Genomic DNA, 21,941 nt, shown 5'->3' with positions numbered 1-21,941 from the left:
ATCCTCAGCTATTTCTACAAACTCATGTATAAACCTCGTTTCCCCTCAAACAAGTAGTTAAAATATTTTACACAAGCATGCTAAAAGAATTGTTTTGGATTATAAAAATTTATTTCGTAAATCAAATAATTACATTCAAATGTATCTTCTGTGTAAATCCAAATTTTTAAGTATTAGATTTTCTTATAATACACCAGTGTTATCACATACAAATGGAGGGAGTAACAGTTGAAATACAGTGTACGCAGTTGTTCTAATTTTTCATGTTCCATTGGAATGATTAGAAAAGTGTATTAGTCAAATAGAATTAAGTACTTTTATTTTAGACAAAAATATGATATCTACTCTATCATAAAAAACATGTCATTGAATATTTGCTTAAGTAATAAAAGGGTTAAGAAATGACTTGGTTTATTATCAGAGGAACATAAAAGTGTAAATCTGTAGAAAGATACATATTTTCCAAATAAAATTCCAATAAAAGGCTATCTCAAACATTTTATATACATAAAGAATAAATTATGCCTGGTTAACATGTTTTTTGCTTTAGGGTCAGAAAAGCCACAACAAATTTAACAAACGTATGTTAAAGCTAAGGGTTTGCAGACCTTGAGTGAGTCCTGCAGTACTGTCTATACGGTATTTACTCAGAGATGACGCCAACCACATCAACACAGGAAAGCAGGGGAGAGGAACAGAGACGCTTGCCGGGGCTGGCCCGGTTGCTTAACAGGCACAGAGGCTGGAAGGGAGGAGACTAGGACATAAGAGGGAAGTTCATGTCACTAAGTACAGCTACAAGGGGGCAAGCAGAAGCCGAGCCGATGACCCAGGCAGGGACGTGCTCGCTGAGGCTCAGGGTTTTCTTTTTCAAGTGTTTCAGAGACAAATTCAAGCAAGATGTCTGGTTTGAGTCAAGCCTTTCTTCTTGAACTTGTGACTTCTCAACAGAGGCACTTGGCACACTTAAGGGAAAAAATGAATCCATTCCGATTGAGTCTTGTTAGATACTAAACTAGAAATCCAGCTGAAGGAGGGAGGCAAGCACACAAATCAAAATCCATTTCCTGTGAAGAACCATACATGCCAACAAGTTTTGCTTATTTATGGAGAAGGAAAGGACTGGAATTAGAGTTTAGGCTCTTGAGGGCAGAGGAAGGGAGAGGAAAGGAATGCAGAGGGGCCCTCGAAGAATGGAGAGATTAGTGTGTGAGAAAGAAACACAGAGAGGCTGTGTATCTGAGGTCTGCTTTGGTGCCTGTGTCTAGGGGGGCACGTCTTCAGGGTCTAGCTATGGTTCACTTCCCTTGTGCCAGACATAGGCCATCTGAAGTTCTGCCAGGCACCTCTCCCTTCTGAGTGCTAATGCCTCATTTCCTAAAGTGACGGGAGTCCTTCTAAGCCAGGACGCTGTCATCCTGTCTGGTCACAGCACGCTCACACTGTTCAGGCGGCTGGGCCAGCAGGGGGAAGGTGCACTTGTATTTTTAGCTCATATGCTTCTCAAATAGAATACATTTGACTAAATAAAGGGAACACAGTCCTGAGCCCTCCCATCCTCCATACATGCGTGCAATCCACACCATCAAAAGGAGAGTTCATTGTTCCCAAGGCCAAAAAAGAAAAAAGGCTATTCTGTACTGGGAAGAACTCTACAGCAAAAGCAAGGGCCCAAATTAAGTGACAGCCTGGTGCAGCCCACAATCACCAGGAGGAATGTCATTTGGCATACTTTCAGCAGAGGAAAGAATGTCACCCCGCTGAATGTTATTTAAAAAATATTTTATCAGGAAGTAAGTTCACTTCACTTTGCTTTGCAACTTAATTGCATATGGTACTTTCTCCTCTTGGAGATTCTTTATTGGATTTACCCTTGGTTGGAACATGGACAGTGGGTAAATTATTCTACCAGTTTGATCAAGAAGTCTCTATGTGGTTTCTCCACTGTACCAGATTATGTGCACATGGGTGCATGCAGAGAAAGACTGAAAAGGGCCACCAATGTCATCACTGCTTATTTTCTTCCAGGTGCCAGTTATTCAAATAAGGTACAAATGTGCTTCCCCAAAATAACCCCAGTTGTGCCCAGGAATTTACTTGTTTTAAATATAGAGGTAAGGTAGGTATGAGAATGCCTTTACCAACCAAAGAAGCCAACTTAGATTATTAGGACGATAACCTGGCATGACAGTTCTCTAAGCCTATGACCTGAGCCTGTAAGGGGCAAAGACACAAGTTTCATTAAAGACCCAACTTTCATTTCCAAAAACCTTACACACTACCTAGATATCTAGATATCACTAGAGAGGGGAAACTGAGTGCCTCCCTTGTATAAAAAGCAGGTGAAGATCAGAAGGAAGCAGACCCTGTCCCCAGACTGGCGAAGAGCTCCACGCCAAGAGTTAGCAAGTTTCTAGGCAAATAATGCCACACGTGGAGCATTATTAGAGCTCTCAGATCACAAGGGAGAGGAACAGGGATGAAGCAAGAGGCAGGGAGGGAAATCCAGCATCTAAGAGGTGAGAGAGAGTTCCCATCACAATTACAACACTTCATTAGGCAACAAGATTTTCTAGCTTGAGGGCACATACAAATAACCATAACGATAACTTACTAAGATAATGGAAATTAAAAGAAAAAAATCTCCTTTGGGTGTAAAGTACAGCCGTGTCATTAACATATCAATCAACTCCGGTCAAAACACAATACAGTCATGCATCGCTTAACTTAACGGGACACCGTCTGAGAAATGCGTTGTTAGGGGATTTCCTCGCTGTGCGACAATCATAGCGTGCACTTAAACAAGCCTACATGGTATAATCTACTACACACCTAGGCTATATGGCACCAATCTTATGGGGCCGCTGTCGTATATGCGGTCTGTCGGCGCATGAGTGTACTCTAACACGGGCTGGCTGATGTTATGGACTGGGTCACTAGATAAAGAGGATTTGGTATTCTTGCTTTGCTGTCAATGATTCTTAGTAAAGACACTGTGCCTTTTAATGGAGACCCCAAATCCTGTGTGACAAAAGATTTGAAAGTGTCGAGAATTATACAAATATTTACTGTTGGTACGCCCCACAGGTGAGAGCAAGTTCACTGGTCCAGCTGAGTGGTCTCCCGGCTTTGCCCACCACCACTCAGCGTTACAAAGTCAACCCAACAGAAAAGATGGAGGAGCCGTTATGACATTCCTGACTTCTTTGCTCTGGTTCTATGTCCATAATTTGCATAAAATAAATAACATGCATTTATCAAAATCAAGGTTAAAATTTGAAATGAGAAAAAAAAAAAAAGCACAACAATGTGGAATTCTTAAGGCCAAACAATAGAGACTTCCTTAAATACACGCTTTATTATATCCACAGGCGATAAAATCCCAGAGCTACTGTCAGGCACGTGAATACAGAGCCTGTAAGAACAAAATAATTGAGCACAGTATTAGTTCTATTAACAGCTACTTGAGGGGACATTTTTTTTATTAAGAACACATACAGACACTTATCCAGCAAGAAAACGAAAACAACAAAAAACCCAAGAAACAGACTGCTCACTGATGTCCCACATCCCATGAATCATCTGCCTATTAAGAAACCCCACACCCTGAAATCATCATCTTCAGAGTACAAATGTATCCAAATTTCAAGAAAACCTTTCATAAAAGTTTAGAATCACAAAAATTCTGTGGTCACTAAGCATACGTATAGGTACTATACAGGGACACATTCTTTAACTTTATGAGCAAAATTTCACTTCTAAATACTATTACGACTTTAAAACACTGATTAATCCAAAATGTTAAATTTGAGTTACAATCATGGCTAAGTGATTTTCTTTTATTTGTACATGAGATTCTCTCTTTTGGCTCAAAAATTACAAAAGCGAATTAACTCCTTATAAGGAGTGTCACCAACTGAAGCAGAAAGATCACAACACAGAAAAGCCCTTCATTCTAATATTCCCTGTCTTGAATTTCACTTAAAAAAAATCCAAATAACTACAGTTCAATGACAGCATCTTGTCAAATTTAAGATTTCATCGATTGTCAAGTACATCACTTTATTTCCTACTAAGAAAGAAAAAAAATGCCAATTATAGTAAGATAACTCCATCCATTGGAAACTGTACGATGCCTTCCAATTTCAGAGATGTTAAAACATGAAAAAAAAATGTCTTAGAATCAACGAAATGCAATATCTGTCTTTGACTTATTTTCTAAATTTTATTTATTTTATTTTCAGCTTGTTTTGACTAACAAGATACAAAACAGCTTACCTGCTAAATATTTAATATTATCGAGCTTGTGCGACTCGAGCATGGTTTTAAGGCCAGCAACCTCAGTGTCTATCTTCCTGTCTGTCTGGGTGACGGCCCGGTCTTGCTGGGCATGCTTTTAAAAACAAGAGATTCACAGCATTAAACCACTTTGGACACCAGCCCCTCTGCTCCATCAGTCCTAGAGTTCCTTCCCAACAGGGCGCAGTCAAGGGGAAATTTGGGGTAGAATTGAGGAGAACTCGGGCCTTCGTCTTTGCTCTACTATCCCCTTGCTATGTGGCACTGGTCAGGGCCTTGACTGTCTGTAGGCCTGTTTCCTTCTGTCTGAAAATAGGGGAAAAAAATACCCTTGGCTCTGCCTTCACACAGGCTATTTAGAGAATAAAATGTGATAACCTATGTAAAAAAAGCTTTTGTAAATTACAGATTGCTCTACAAATAAGGTTAACATCACAAAGCCAGTCTATTCTCAGTGACAACGAATGTGTCTCGTCCTTCTAAATTCCTCCTAGAGAACACAAAAAAATGCCTTAAAAAAAAAAAAAACGGATCTTAGATAATCTAAAAGCAACAGAGCTTCCCCTGGCACTATTTCTCTTCACATTTTTTAAAGCTTTCTTCTTTTATAGTGCAAACATGAAGTGTTTTATTATCAGGAGGCTTGACTATACCAACGGCCTATTTGTCTTCTTTCCCAAATATAATAGTTAAACAAAATACACAGTTAATCCCCCAAAGGGTGGTGGGTTTGGCTGATGTCATAAAGGGGCTCTAATATTTCCTTAATGCAAAAAACACTGGAAATACTTCAATAAAAATCCTAGGGCAAGTAAGTAGTTCCCTATGGCTGACAATTCAGGTAACGAGTAAGGAAATAAATGCCTGATGAGGAGAAAAGTGTTCCAAAATTCTCTCATGGAAGTCTCTTGTAGGTTTCAGAGGCCCCAGGTAATAAAGGAGAGAAAAGAAGTAACGCATGCCATAAGTTGAAAATATAATAACAATCTCCTTTCCTTATTATTATTCAATTACTGAGACTTAAACTTTCAAAAAGATAATCAAGTATTGAGGCTGGCCCGGTGGCACAGTGGTTAAGTTCCCACGTTCCACTTCGGCGGCCTGGGGTTTGCCGGTTTGGATCCCAGGTGTGGACATGGCACCACTTGGCAAGCCGTGCTGTGGCAGGTGTCCCACATATAAAGTGGAGGAAGATGAGCATGGATGTGGGCTCAGGGTCAGTCTTCCTCAGCAAAAAAGAGGAGGATTGGCAGCAGATGTTAGCTCCGGGCTAATCTTCCTCAAAAAAAAAAAAAAGAGATAATCAAGTATTTTGTTAAGTGCAAAAAATCCTATGATACTCCACTTCTGAGTATATACCCAAAAGAAGTGAAAACAGGGACTCCAACAGATATTTGTATGCTCGTGTTCATAGCAGAATTATTCACAATGGCCACAAGGGGGAAGCAACCCAAGCGTCCGTTGACAGGATAATCAAAATGTGGTATATACACTCAATGGAATATTAGTCAGCTTTAAAAAGGAAGGAAATTTCAGCATATGCTACTACATGGATGGACCTTGAGGACATTATACTAAGTGAAATAAGCCAGTCACAGAAGGCCAAATACCTAGAACAGTCAAATTCATAGAGACAGAAAGTAGAACGGTAGTGGCCAGGGGCTGGGGGGAAGAGGGAACGGAAAATTAGGGTTTAATGGGTGGAATTTCAGTTCTGCAAGCTGAAAAGAGTTCTGTGGATGGATGGTGGTGATGCTTGCATAATAATGTAAATGCACTTGACACCACTGAACTGTACACTTAAAAATGGTTAAGATGGTCATTTTTTTTTTCCTGCGCTAACTCCCCAAATCCCCCCTGTACATAGTTGTATATCTTAGTTGCAGGTCCTTCTAGTTGTGGCATGTGGGATGCCACCTCACCATGGCCTGATGAGCGGTGCCATGTCCGCGCCCAGGATCCGAACCATTGAAATCCTGGGCCACTGCAGTGGAGCACGCGAACTTAACCACTCGGCCACGGGGCCAGCCCCAAGATAGTCATTTTTATGTGTATTTTACCACGATTAAAAAAAAAAAATCCTATGACAGTAAACCTGTATCTATCTTCCTATAACACATCATTACTAACAACAGTAACCATGCATGGGATGAAGCAAAGATGAATAAAATGACCAAGAAAAGTCGGTCTCATTTCTTACCAATGCCACCATTTCTGTCCTCATTTCTAGCAGCTTCCTTTCGTTCAATGAATACTGAAACAAACATGTAGCATAGGTCAGATTCTGATTTACTTCTTTCTCTTGCATCCTCCTCCGGTGCCTTACATGTTCTGGTCTCAGCACTTCCAAGAATATGTCACACTAGACATCACCTTTGGGAGAAAGCAGCCTACTTGCCCTCTCCTTCAGATCTGTTTTGAGGTTTCTTATTTATCTTCACTCATCGCTCTAATATCTGGATTCCCTTTTGTCATCCTTCACTCTCTCTGCTGTTTTTCTCTTTTCATCTCTTCACTGTGATGTCTCTAGGTCTCTCCCTCTATTATAATATGATAACCTGGGACTGATTTAGATGGATGCTGAGTTGTATGCTTTTTGACTTTCAGAGGGTTGAAAAAAGTGGGGAATAATTTAAATTAGGAGCTCTCCCATCATAACTATGAACAAAACCGGTCACTACTTGAGGCTTAGAGAAAAGACCCGAAAGACATAAAGTTGGGAAAAAAATAGTTTCAAGGAATATTACTCTGTGACATACATGTTGCCTTGTGATTATAAAACACAATGTAAATACATAGATACAAGTATACTAAACCAACACATGTTGCTTTAATTAAGAAAAAAAAAAAACCCACTTGGGCAGAGTCACGATCCAATGTTCCTAGAGGAATGGACTAATTCCACCCAGAATCAAAATGGTATCTTGACTTTGGCTATTAATGTCTGTGCATAGATTTAGCACAATTTTGTTGACCTTGAGACCAAGATCAGACACACCTCCTTAGCAGTGGGCAATAGGATTTAATCAAACAAATGCAAATCGATAAGTGAAAAATTAAAAATTCTTCACTAAATTAGCATTGTTATAGGGGAAATAATTAATGCTTTTGAAGTATCTAGAAACTTTCTAGCTATAAAATGTTCCCCTGGGACTACCAGAGGCATAGAGTATAAAAACAGCATTGCTTAGAAGTAAAAAAAGAAGAGAAAACCCCCAAACCTTAAACTAAAGACTAGTCACAGGACAACAAATGCTTGCCTCCATCTTTCAAACGTCGGGGTTTCAGACCAGGAGAGAGCTATACATCAGATCACCACCAGAGGGCAGGGGGAGCTGGATTTCTGCACACCTGTATACTCGTCTCCACTAAGTAGCTGCTGGCTCAGCCACAAGAGAAAAGAGAAGCCTAAATCTTGACATTACTGTGATTTTTAGGACATCTATGTGGCTCTTCCTCTCTGCACCAAAAAGCAGTTTTTAGACCATATTGCCTTTGAAACTGGCTATAAACATCACCAGTTAATTTAATTGAAACAATATTTAACTTCATTAAATAAGGGAATGAGAGGGTCAATAACACATCTTCATCAATGCACATTAAATACATGTTAATTAAATACACGCATAACAATATACTACTGTGCTGTACTCAGAGTAATCTAAACTTAATTACCAAGAACAACTCAGCTACGTTAGTAAATCACATAAATTCACTGGCTTTAATCCATGTTAACATCCCATATTTCCCGGTCTCCTAGATATATTTCTAGTTGTTATTTATATGCATCATCTTTGAAAAAGCAAGGGCAGCAGAGCTGTATTTCCAGTTTTCTTGGGTCCTGTGCACAATCCCACAAATTGTCCAGATACAGAGCCTTCAGCTTAATTACTTACAACCTACGTTTTGTGGTATCTTTTTGGTAACAAACATATACCACTACTTTTCCTAAGTGAAAACTTCAGTTTAACCTAACTTAAAGAATCTCTGACAATTTACATTTCAAAAAAATGAAAGTCATTAAGATTTCTCTATTAAAAAAAGACTATGAAAATATTTTTAATCTTGAATTTCAGTGTAGAATTTAATATTATTTAAATCAATAATTTAATATTATATATTATATTATATAATATATATTATATAATATTATATATAATCAACAACTTTTGCAAAATCAGGACGTGTGGAGGTTTAAGTCAGTATTAAGCAGATCAAGACTGAGTTTAATTTATTAATGTCTAAGGGACGTAAATTTAGTATCTCTGAAACAAACAAAAAAACATTCAAACTTGATTTGACTAAGATGTTCATTTTAAGTTACTTTCGAAAGTGTCAAATTTAAACCCTGATCCAAAATATAATTAAAATAAAGAAAAAACTGTGTCTAACAATGATATACAGGTAAATATTTAACAGTACTTGTTAAGTGAATAGAAACTTAGACCTGACCAAGCATTCTGGCCTGCAAGGAAATGAATTCATACTCTATTTTTAATAAAGGAACATACCAATTCTTTTACTCTGCTCTTTTCCAGATTGAAGTCTAATTTGGTATCTGTTCGGACTTTGACCACTTCATCCTAGTAGGACGGCAAAGAACAAAGAAAGAAAAAATCCAAAGTAAGAAATCCAAACCCTCTGAGGACGTGAAGCCTGAACTGCAGCCTCCATGGCTCCTGTCCTAAGGGGGCCAGGCAGGGAGGGGCGGGGCCATGCGGGAAGGGGCGGGGCCAGGGGCTCATACAGAAATGGGGCTAGGACTTAGGAGGTTGGGAGACTCTGGTCAAGGCACGTCTATCCTGGGACCTCCCAGTCACACATACAAATAATCCATTTTATGCTTAAGAGTGGGTTATTGTTGCTTTTAACCTCAAGACTCCCAATATAACCTCCTTCTGGAATTTATGAATAAAGCTGTTCCTTGGACAACACTGGAAGCAGAGATGGACCCAAAGAAGTAAAATATTAAATTCTGGTATAAATAAAGCCTTCTTTTTGACATTCATCAAAACTTTTTCTTTTTTAACATCTATGCCTTTTCCACTTAAAAAAAAATCAAACAGCTGGCATGGTAAGCATTTTAAAATCACATGTAAATCTCTAAAGCCAGTCTCCTCTAAGAGAACCTAAGGGTTCCATGTGGCTACTTCAGAAAAATATTTATTTAAAAATGAGTAATTCCTATCTGATCGGTGGTTACCAGGGAAAAGGGGGGGTGGGGGGAGGGTACGGAGGGGGATGTGGTGTACCCACAACATGACTAACAAAAATGTACAACTGAAATTTCACAAGCTTGTAATCCATCATAACATTAATAAAAAAAAAAAAAATGAGTAATTCCTCTTAGAACACAATTTTCTTAATGAATCTGGTTATAGACATCAGTAACATATTCACTGGCTGTATTCTTTTCTGAGGAAGATTCACCCTGAGCTAACATCCACTGCCAATCTTCCTTTCTGTATGTGAGCCACCACCACAGCATGGCCACTGACAGATGAGCAGTGTAGGTCTGTGCCCAGGAACCAAACCCAGGCCGCCAAAGTGGACGGAGCACGTCAAACTTAACCACTAGGCCACCAGGACTGGCCCTCACTAGCTGTATTCTTAGCTAAATCCTCCGATGGGTACTTTTGAGACATATTACACAAATATTTAACATAGAATTAAGTGTTTAGGGGCCAGCCCAGTGGGACACCGGTTAAGTGCGCACATTCTGCTTCGGCAGCCCAGGGTTCACCGGTTTGGATCCCGGGTGCGGACGTGGCACCACGTGGCAAGCTACGCTGTGGCAGGCATCCCACATACAAAGTAGAGGAAGATGGGCACGGATGTTAGCTCAGGGCCAGTCTTCCTCAGCAAAAAGAGGAGGACTGGCAGATGTTAGCTCAGGGCTAATCTTCCTCAGAAAAAACAAAAAAGAATTAAGTGTTTAAGAACATATAAAGTATTTCTGACATTATATTTATTACTAAGCTCATGTAATTACAAACAAACAGGAATGAGGCTCTTACCATCATTTGTTGTTTTAACCGATGCAGTTCAAGTTTTATTTTCTAAAAATACATTAAATAGAAACAAGTCAAGGATGTGTTTCGAAGGTTAGAAGAGAAACACAAAAGTTGGTAATAAACAAATATTAGAACATGTATTTATGCACAAGTTGTTCAGATTCTTTCTTCATTCAACACAAGCTTGCCTACATTCAGAACACAGCATTAACTGAACAGTCTCAGTACCAGAAATGATTATTTCTCACGCGGGATGCTACAATTGTTTTTAACATGCACATTTGTCTTCAGAGGCTATGCTTTCTTTAATACCGCCTTCAGTTTTTCTTTTAACTAATTCTGCCCCGAAATAGCACACTTCAAGGACAATTTTGAGTTTCAAACTTAACCATTTTCTAGCCAAAGGAGGAGTCTTTGGCTAGAAGGTTTCTTATAAGACTAGATCAACAGATAATAAATGAACTTCTTTTATGGGACTTTAAATAGGACTGAAAACAAAAGTGCAAAGATAGCATTATTTAAATGTGATCCCATATGCCACACTTTAAGAAACTAAGGGATATTTTATAGCAGCATTTCTTCATCATAACCGAAACTAGAAACAATTCCAATACACATCACAGTAGAATAATGTGGCATATTCACATAATACTGTAGACAAGGAAAAAGAATGATCTACCACTGAAAGACACGCTATGTCTCCATCAGATGAAGTTCCAGAATAGGCAAAACTAGTCAACAGCAATATAAGCCAAGATAGCAGCTTCCTCTGTGGGAGGAGTGACTTCTGGGGTGCTGGTAATGTTCCACTTCTTCATCTGACTGGTAGTGTACGCTTTGTGAAAACGCATCGAGATGTACACTTGTGCACTTTTGCGTCTGTATATTATATCTCAATGTCTTAACATAAAGCATTTTATAAGCATGAGTGGCTCTGTAGTTTTACCTCATTTTCTGCTCGGAGGGCTGAAAATTCACTCTTCTCCAAAATAATCATATCTTTCTTCACATTAGCGATCTGAGACATTATTTGCTGAAGAGTGATCTCCTAGGAAGAGAAAACACATAGAACCTAGGCCAGTCTGGAAAGTCCACCTTCCACTGTCTCAACCTGCTTCATCTTAATGAGAAACTAGAAGGTGGACAGGAGAAAAGAGGTCCAGCCATCCTCTCTTCCAAAAGGAGTAAAGGAAAAGAATAAAAACTCAAGTCCAGCATTGTCATCAGGTGAATTACAGCAAAAAGGGTGGCAGTCTGAGGACCAGCAGCTCAAGAACACACTGCTGTAATTCTGGCCACTTCTCCATTTAGTAAAGGATGGTTGACTGGAACAGTCAGGTTTCAATCACAGGGAGTTTTCAAGTTTAATGATTCTGTAATAGTTAAATAGCTTTGAATAAATTTATTTTTCGCCACTATAATTATTTGCCTCTCAACTATGGTTAAAATTACTATATGCTTTTCAATAGAATATTATCAAAAAATATATATTACAAATAACATTCCACCTTTAGATTTGAAATCTGCTAACGTGCCCCGAACCAAGCTGACCTGCTGCATCTTGGTGACCATATCTTTGTAGACGATACTCATGTTGGCTTCCACGATCTTGACCAGTGCAGACACAATGATTTCCGCTTGCTGAGTAGTAAACCCTAAGCAAACACAAAGACAATCACACTCGGGAGACTGTTGTTAGGAAAAAGAAATCCTCCATAGAAAGGGAGGAAATGCAAAGTGACACATTCATGTGAATGTCCGAATTCAGAAGCAGGTGCAAAGCCCAGTGTGGCAGGAGGGCGAGGAGGCCAGAGTCATAGGCAATGATGTGTCTGTCACTCTGGAAAGTATGACACATCTGTTTCCTCATGTAAAACGACTGATCCCAAACGCCCGTCTCACCTGTCAAAAATCACGTTTTCAGAGAATGTCTAATGACATAGCACATGCCTGCCATGTCAGTGAAAAATGATGTCAAGTGAAAAAAAGCAGGACTCAAAATTATAGAGACAATTTATTGCTTTTGTAATTTAATACAGATTCTGGGTAATTTTTATTTTCTTCTGTATCTAAATTTTCTACAATGAACATGACTTCCTAATTTTAAAATGTATATGTTAGTAAAAAATAATTTACTTAAGTAGGAAAGCTCAATTTTATATCCAGCATAAATCAGCCAAATCACTGGCTAAATAAAAATAAACAGCAATTCAGCTGTTAGTTAATTTATTTCATGTTAAAAGACAAAATCAGTTCTTTCATTTTTCTTCCACAACTCTCTTCAGTCACTAGTGAGGGGGACCCAAACTGGAAAAAATATATTCTTTGGTACTCAATAAATGATGCTGTACTGAAATATATCAAGATTCAACTCAGCACTGTTACTGTTTTTAATAATTTTAGATGGTAACTTGTATTTTCATTGTAAATTCTAATAAAATGCTTCAAAACAAATCCTTGGAAAGTAATTCTTTCTATAAAATACTTGTATCTATAAGAACTTCAGAAGAGTCTATTGATTCTTGTAATTAATTAATGGCACGTTTGTTTGAATACAGTTATAACTGATACAATTTGAATGAGATTAAGCATGGGACTATAATTTTAAAAAACCAAAGATACAGATTTAAAAGAGACAAAAAAGGCCTCTGAAGATCTACTCCCTTCACTTTATTCAAAATCTTTTAATTTTTAAGGTGTGGATCATGCACATCTAGAAAAATCACCCAAAAAGTTACCTACCAAAATGTTAACAGTGTTTAGCTCTGGGGGTGGGATTCAGAATAGTTTCTTTTGTTTCTCTTCTGTCTTCCTAATTTTTTGAAAATGAACATGACTTTTACAATTTTTAAAACTTTACTAAGAAGAGTTCATAGTTAAACACAATTAAGTTTGGCAATTATGAAGAAAAGAAAAATAGAGACCGAAAGGGAACTTATGCTCATAATAAAACAAACTCCAAAGGCTTATAATCTATAACCACCTGTGGGAGGAGAAAGGGATAAGAAAAACAGAAGTTAAGCCTGAAAAGCTACTGGGTTACCAGATACAAATTAATTTTTTGTAGGAATGAGAGAGCAAGACACAATCAGGGTTAGTGAGATTACAGACATATAGGAAGTTTTGTAAGCAGGAGACACAGCGCTGGAGAAAAAAAGGATAGAGGACAGAACATTCCTTGAAGGGTCCTTCCTGGCCTTATCCTAGCCCAGTCCTCTTAGACATCCATCATTCATCTAAGTGCCCTCACACTCTACACTTCAGTGGGTCCTCACATCACTGGCTCTTGAAATACGCAAGTACTCACGGGTCAGGGTTCGGAATCAAGAAAAGCAAAAAGTACATACATCAAAAAATCATATTTTAAACATTAAACATCTACAATTTTTATTTGTCATAAATAAATAAACTTTTAAAGAGAGGGAAGGGAAATAAACTGCACCTCTTGATGGGAGGAAGGAAGGCCATCCTGAGTCCACTGCAGCTACCTCACCACTGTCACACATAACCAAACTAACGATGCTCCCTTAATATCATCTAACACCTAGTCTGTGTTGAAATGCCCCCCATCTCTAGTTTGTCTTTTTACAACTGGTTACTTCAAATACAAGAACACAAGGTCCATTAAAAAAAAAAAAAAACAGAAAGAAAAAGAAAAGCAGGAGGACTTCTGCTTATCAAGATAATTTTAGATGCCTCTCTCTTTTCACTTCCACTTTTCTTTCTTAAATTCTGAGCTGAAAGACGTTTTGGTGAAAAAGGCCTACTGTTTCAAGTTTGAAAAGAGAAGCTGTAAAAATTATAATACAGCATTTGACGGTTTTTTCAAAGTGCATTCAAATACACTATGTCATTTAATACACAAAAGGATGTCTGGAATTTATATTATGCCCATGCAACCAACGAGGAAACAGAAGCTGAGAGGGGAGGAAGGCCCGCCTAGGCTATGCAGCTAGAGCCTGGCAGAGCTTGAGTCCAGAGCTTCTAACTGCCCCACACGAGCACAGAATTCATTCCACCACCTGCTCTTGGGCATGTGAAGTGCGCCTACGGGGGGTAGCTCTTCATGTGTGGACATGCGCAACTGGACAGATAACTATACCATGAAGTAAAAACACATACATTTATTTCAAATGTACAATCTATGATATGTGAGATTCTGATTTTGAGAATGTGTCACACTATAATTGGTGTATTTGTCTAGATAAGAATTTGAGAATATATATACTAAGTGTACTTTCAATAAACGTCCTTTCTATCAGAGCAATCTTTTACATTCACTAACTCAACAGCGATAAGGGAAATGCTAGTCTGAACTTGAAAAAAGAAAAGAACACAATAAGTTGAAGTTATCAATAATTGCTGCTCAGCAACATTTTAATTTCATAAAAACTTATAAAAGACACAAGACGCACAGTAATAAAACCATCACTTGTGTGCTGCAGACAGTTGTCATAGGAACCATTCCTGAGTTCTGCTATAGACCCGTGTCTATATTTTATCTGTAACACTATACCTCCCGAGTGATGTTATAAACATACACCTCACTTAGAGAGAAAATGTATGAGAAAAGTCTCAATGGTATTGATGAAGCAGAAACGTCCTTAAACAAAACATGAGGATTTAAAAAAATGGAGATTGACTAAAACATTATGTATAGACTTCAAAGTCAAAGAGAAATATGCAAAATTAGATGAAATCCTAAGAGAAGTCATAATGCAGAGTGGTTTCTGTGGCACCGAGGGACCAGAGAGAGGATTACCATTTTCTTCGAGGAGGCACACCAAGGCATGGGTGTCAAAGTAGAGCTTCCTACTCCCGGAAGAGGCGAAATCTGCCCTCTTGTGGTCCAGCTGCCTGCGCCCCGCGGAGACGCTCAGCTCTAGAGCGGAAAGGACAGTCAGGTTAAAACAGACCTAATGGCAAACAAAAGCGACTCCCCACCACGAAAAAATACGGCCCACCTCAAGGACCCATCTGTTTTTTTCCAACAGCTTTCCTGAGATATAATTCAGACACCACACAACTCAACTGTTTCACGTGAACAATTCCATGGTTTTAGTATCTACAGAGTTGCGCAACCATCCCCACAATCAACATTAGAACATTTTCATCATCCCCCAAAGAAACCCTATAGCCTTTCGCTCTCATGCCCTAATCTCCCTATCCCCCATCCCCAGGCAACCACTGATCTACCGTCTGTCTCTGTTGATTTACCTACTCTGGACATTTCATATGAACAGAATCATAAGGTATGCGGCATTTTGTGGCTGGTTTCTTTCACTTAGTGTGATGTTTTCAAGGTTCATCCACCTTGTAATATGTGTCAGTACCTCATTTCCTTTTATTTGCTGAATAATATTGCATTGTATGAATATACCAAATTTTTTAACCTATTCATCAGTTGAAGGACACGAGTTGTTTCCACTTCTTGGCTATTATGAATAATGCTGCTATGACCATTGGTGCATGAGTTTGTGTGTGGACATATTTTCCATTCTCTTGGGTATATACCTAGGAATGGAATTGGTCCATCATACGGCAACCCTATGTTTAACCTCATGAGGTTATGTCAGACTGTTTTCCAAAGGGGCTGCACCATTTTACATTCGCAACAGCAGTGTATGTCGGTTCCAATTTCTCCACAACCTCAACACTTGTAACTATCTTTTCTTATTATAATCATGCTGGTGGGTGTAAAGTGGAATCTTGCTGTAGTTTTTTTGTGTTTTTTTTTAAAGATTTTATTTTTTTCCTTTTTCTCCCCAAAGCCCCCGGTACATAGTTGTATATTCTTCATTGTGGGTCCTTCTAGTTGTGGTATGTGGGACGCTGCCTCAGCGTGGTTTGATGAGCAGTGCCATGTCCGCGCCCAGGATTCGAACCAACAAAACACTGGGAAGCCTGCAGCGGAGCGTGAGAACTTAACCGCTCTGCCACGGGGCCAGCCCTTATCTTGCTGTAGTTTTGGTTTGCACTTCTGTGATGGTTAATGATGTTGAGCATCTTTTCATGTGCTTATTGCCCATTTGCCCATTAAAAAAAATGGGTTATCTTTTTATTACTGAGTTGTAAGAGTTCTTTACATATTTTACGTGTAAGTTGCTTTAAAACTTTTTTTTTCCCTTTTTCTCCCCAAAGCCCCCTGGTACACAATTGTGTATTTCTATTCTTTGAGGAAGATTAGCCCTGAGCTAACTGCTGCCAATCCTCCTCTTTTTTCTGAGGAAGACTGGCGCTGAGCTAACATCCGTGCCCATCTTCCTCTACTTTATATGTGGGACGCCTACCACAGCATGGCTTGGCAAGTGGTGCCATGTCTGCACCTAGGATCCGAACTGGCGAACCGTGGGCCACCGAAGTGGAACGTGCGCACCTAACCGCTGTACCATCGGGCCGGCCCCCATAGTTGTGCATTTTGAGTTGTGGGTCCCTCTAGTTGTGGCATGTGGGATGCCGCGTCATCATGGCTTGATGAGTGGTGCCATGTCCACGCCCAGGATCTGCGAAACCCTGGGCCACTGTGTGAACTTAACCACTTGGCCACGGGGCCGGCCCCTAGATCTAAATTTCTTATCATATATACGATTTGTAAATACTCCCTCCCATTCAGTGGGTTGTCTTTCACTTTCTTGATGGTACCTTTTGAAGCACAAAGTTTTTATTTAATGAAACACTAGCCTATACTATAAGGTCCCGGGCAAGGCATACAAAGCTGTCCTAATTTAGCCCACACGCACCCTTTCGGCTTTCTTTCTAGCCACTTAAGCCATTCTGTTTCCTGCACTTTTGTATCTTGGGACTCCGTCCAGAAGCTTGGCTTGCTCCCCTTTCTCAACTGGTAAATTTTAAGCATCCTTTTTACTCCTCTTCATTTAATTTGACAATTTCCTAAGCACGCATTACGTTCTGGGCAGGGCATTAGGCTACACTTTATGGTTCTCTCTGCCTCCTCCGCCTGGGTCAGGCAGCAGCCTTTACTGCTCCCTGCTGTGTTCTCAGGCCAGCACAGGCAGCTCTATCACAGCGTTTACTGCAGTACTTCCACATCTGTGTCATCTATTAGTCCCAGCTCCCTAAGAGCAGCCAGCCTTAGTCATTTCTGTATTGTTAGCATCTAGCAGAAGGCCAGGCATCCTGCAGGCCAGAAATGATTTTTTAAGAGAATTCAACTGTATGACTTCTAAGATCTGGATCATGAGACTGTCTAGAAAGAAAATTTGAGATCAATTCCTTTCTCCTCTTCATCCACGGTCTTCCCTTCTTACATAAATTAGGTCACTTGAACTTGATACCTCTTTTTTCATCCTTTATCTCCAGTCCCGGGACAAAAACTGGCCTCCATGAGAAGAGATCCTGAATGTCTGCCTGACACAGAATAGACGAAGCTCAAGAAACAGTGGTGGGTGGGTGAGTGAATGAATGAATGAATGAACGAATGCACCTCTCAAGGGGCTCTCCAGAGGTCGCCCCACCTTTCTTAGAACTGTGCTGGACTGTCCCATGAGCCAGGGAGCTTGAAAACATTTGAGTCTAGAACTGGCTTGTCAAGAGTGATGGGATTATTCAAATCCCTTGTTGTCAATAACAAAATAATCATTCACGTGATTTAAAACAAAACACCCCCTCACACACATTCACACACAAAACAAAACATTCAAGACTACTTTCTAAGCAAGACCTAATGCCAATTCAGATACTGCCAACTTTCTCATTTTCCAAAAACAACTAGAACTTATTTCAATTGCAAGCTTATTTCAAAGAAATATTGCCATCTGAAGAGCGGAGGAAAGGGCAGGTCCCCTCCCACTTGGCTCTCCTGCCTCTGCCAATGGGACGGGGCTGCCATCTTCCCTTCCCTCAGAGGACAGGCCTGAGAACACAACAGTACTCTGGCATTCAGAACACCTCTGACTCATTTTTCCTCCTTTATTGTGACAACAAAACAAAGTCCAAGAACTGTGAACTCCCCCTAATAACCAGGAAACAATAAACTGAGTTACGTCAAAGTGTGACATGCAATTCTCCTTTTAGTAGACTTTTGGCATACCACAAGGATATCAGAAACACACAATCACAAAAGAAGCCCAAAGTTAGCCGTGGCTAGAGGAGGAACCCAAGCACACATTTCCTGCTCATAACATGTGAAGTCGAAGGAGCCCGACTGAGACCCTCGTGCACCAAACCAGCCACTGGGCTGAAGATGCAAGCAACAGAACGCTCATCTGCTGATGCTTCATGGGCACAGATCCTTCCTTGACTCTGTGCAGGCTACGCTTCCCCGTATTTATGCATTCAGCCTCACTCTGTAAGATGGCTCTGTGAAGAATTAGATCCTCTGAGACAAATCCAACAGTAACACCTTGCTGATATGTCAGAAAACGGATGAGACAAAGCTCTCCCCTTTTGCCCATACTCTTGAGAGGAAAATAAATCACACCTTACCAGCTTGTCAAAAAAAGAGCAACGAAAGGCAAAGTACAAGAAATAAGCCCAAAGCTGCCTCTAATTCATAAGGACTGAAGGACACTGACAGACTTCCCACCCTTTGTATGTAAAGCTTCATCGTTCACTTTGTTGTTCTATCAAACATTCTCCCCCAGCCAAAGGTATTCTTAAATTTTAAATGCAACCAACTTTTCCTGGGCATTTCTGTTGAGAAAAATATTTTAAAAATAGCCATCAGTGTGGTTACTGATGGATACATACAGGCTATCCAAAGTTATATTTTTGCCAGTTTGCTAATTAAGAAAGATTACCCAAAATGATATTTCTATCAATTTGTTATCTAGTATGTTGAGCCTGTTTAGATTTCCCTAATCTCATGCAGGGCCCTGACTGCCCACCGCCCCGTCAAGTATTTAATCAAATGCCACCTTCTCAATGAAACCGATTCTGATGACCCTATTTAAATTCGTAACTGGAGGCCCCCCCCCCGACTTCCTAACCCTAACCCCTTCTAGTTTTTCCTACAGGATTTATCAGATTACGTAAATATATTATATATACATGTAAAGTATATATGCATACACAAATTGTGTGTGTATATATATATATACATCATTTCCTCTGCTAGAATTAAGCTCCAAGGAGGAAATGATATTGACGACTGATCCATCCCAAGTACCTAGAAAAGTGCCAGGCACAGAGTAGAAGCCAGTGCTTAAAGGAGGAATTAATGAGCCCATTAGAGTTTGAAATTAAACTGTGAAACAATCCCTTCGTTTCCCGGAGCTTTGCTCCTTAAACCTGCAAGCGTCCGCACACCCCTTCACCGGAATCGCGACAAGCTGGGCACCTGAACAACCATTAACCTGGGCGCAGGCTCCCACGCGGCAGCGCCACCCAGGGGCGCGCCCCATCCCTCTCCCGGCACGCCTGGCCCGCCCGGCATCCCCCGAAAGTATTGCGCCCTGCACCTTGGACCCGGACTCCGAGTCCTTCGGACCTTCTCGGCTGACGAAGCCCAGGCTCCCGAGGCCCAGAAGGGCGGGACCAGACAGACCTTCGTCCCCACGCCCCGGGAGGAGCCTGGTGACCTCGGCTGACCCGTCGCCCTCTGGGTCGCCGGGCCTTCCCCACCCTGGAGGTCAAAGCCGAGCTCCTCGGGCCCGCCGCCCCGCCCGGCGCTCACCTCTCCGGAAGGCAGCGAGGCCGGCCGCCGGACCGCGGCGCAGGCGGAGGGCACCGGCGGCCCCGGGGACGCGCGGCCCGAGGCTCGACGGGCAGCTCCCCACGCCGCCGCGCCGGGCCGGGGGAGCGCAGGGCGCGGCGCACGAGCGCTCCCAGTCCGCGAGCGGCCGGCGCGGGGCGGCGGCGGCCAGGCGCGGGGCGGGCACGAGCAGGAGCAGGAGCAGCGGAGAGGCGCGGGCCCCCGGGGCGCGGGAACGCAGCGCCCCCAGCCCCCCGGGCGGTGCGGCCAGCGCCGGGACCCCGCGGCCCGCCGGGCTTCCGCAGCGGCGGGCGGGCAGGAAGAGCAGGAGCCGCCGGCGGCCGGGCGAGCGCTTCGGCCTGCTGCCCGCCACGGAGCCGCAGTCCATCCCCTGGGCGCTCACCGGCCTGAGCGCGCGCTCATGGTGGCCCGGCGCGGCGCCGCTCCCGCGCGGCCGGGTCCTGAGTCCCCGGCAGCAGCAGTGAGCGTGGGCGCGGCGCCAGGCCCGCCCTTTCCTGCCCGCGGAACGGGCTCCGGGCGCGCGCCAGGCGCGGGGCGGGGCTCGTCTCCAGGACGCCGCGGGAGAGGCGAGACCCCGCCCCGCCGGGCGGGCGAATGTGAGGACCGCGGGGAGGTTGCTGGCGCTCCCGGAACTGGAATGAGCTCGCTCTGCCACGATTTGCATTTTGATGACACTGAGGTCCTTAGAAAGAAATTAACTACCCCGGCGCCCGCAGAGTCGGGTGAAAAGTCCCTGCGCCACCAGGCTGCCCTAGATTTTACTAACTAGCTTCGTCCGAAGTCCCCCAAATTGTGGGGGGCCGGGGTGCGTTTTAAGGAATTATGAACAGGGCCGAGGAAACAGCGCTTACATCGTCAATACATTTAAAGGCTACACTTTCAGAGCTTTTGTTCCCAGATTAGTGCACCATAGAAATGAGAAAGTCTCAATCGGGGAATTTAAAACGTGGGGCATGAATGTTAAATGAGACCTACCGGTATAACAAAAGGATATCTTTGAACCTACTGCTGTTCAGTGAACTTTCTGAATGCCTGTTGCACCTATGTCAGTTACTGGTCCATCGGGTGAACCCAGTAGATGTTCCTTGAATGAAGGAATGAAATGCACTAGGCGCCAGGCTAGGAGTTACAAAGAAAAGTGAGATTGTTCTTGTCCTCCAGGAATTGTTTTCCTATGCCCCCATGTGTGTACACGTACGTGATGTAGGAAGAATGTGCTAGGAGCCGTAAGAGAGCTACAAAATGCTGGTGGAGCAGAGGGTGCATATGATTGTGGTAGAGATGTAAGTGGCTATCAAAATACTAAGAATTAAAAATATTAAGGTGCAAGTAGACACTTTCATAAAAGCTTAGTGGGAGTTAAACCTTCTAGAACTGTCAGGGAAAGGAATTTAGCAGTATGTATCAACAGTCTTATGTTTGTAAAGTCTGCTCAAGTCACCCCACTCTAAAAATGTAACCTAGGAGAATAATCCAAAATATTAAAAATCTATTAGGTTGGACCCTATGAACTGTCATTTTTTAAGTCAGAATGTTGAATATGGGTAATAACATATGCAAAAAGATATTCACTGTATCATAAGTTATGATTGTGAAAAGTGGAAAAAAACTAATGTCCAACATTAGAGGACTGGTTAAGGAAACTATGGTGCAAGCTTTATTTAATGCTAGCCCTTTGTCATTTTTTAAAGTTTTGGTATAATTTGCATATAATAAAAATCCACAGATCTTACTTCAATTTGATGACTTTTAACAATGGTATGCACTCATAACCACCACCCAAACAAAATATAGAACATTTCCATCACTCCGGACGAGCTCCTTTGTGCCCCTTTCCAGGTTTTTAGATAGTCCTTCTCTCCCCCAAGAGACAACCCTTTTCTGATTTTAATCACCACAGATTAGTTTCGTCTGTTCTTGGACTTCATATAAGTGGGATCATACAATAAGCATTG

The 21,941-nt window shown here is 41.5% G+C and overlaps 1 protein-coding gene across 1 annotated transcript; it reads right to left on the bottom strand.

Moving 5' to 3' along the window:
- Positions 1 to 88: 88 nt before the first annotated feature.
- Positions 89 to 20,512, bottom strand: MCUR1 (mitochondrial calcium uniporter regulator 1). Its single transcript, XM_014849547.3, has 9 exons — positions 19,948 to 20,512; positions 15,076 to 15,195; positions 11,865 to 11,968; positions 11,260 to 11,361; positions 10,317 to 10,358; positions 8,811 to 8,882; positions 6,500 to 6,553; positions 4,279 to 4,393; positions 89 to 3,415 (listed from the first exon to the last, which is right to left on the bottom strand). Exons 1-9 carry the CDS (start codon positions 20,351 to 20,353, stop codon positions 3,360 to 3,362), a joined length of 1,071 nt encoding a protein of 356 aa, XP_014705033.3. The 5' UTR covers positions 20,354 to 20,512; the 3' UTR covers positions 89 to 3,359.
- Positions 20,513 to 21,941: the final 1,429 nt, after the last annotated feature.

The sequence above is a fragment of the Equus asinus genome, chromosome 8 (genome assembly GCF_041296235.1).
Source record: "Equus asinus isolate D_3611 breed Donkey chromosome 8, EquAss-T2T_v2, whole genome shotgun sequence".
Classification (NCBI taxonomy): Eukaryota; Metazoa; Chordata; class Mammalia; order Perissodactyla; family Equidae; genus Equus; species Equus asinus.
The sequence above is the reverse complement of the archived record's forward strand: the minus strand, read 5'-3'. Positions and strand labels throughout refer to the sequence as shown.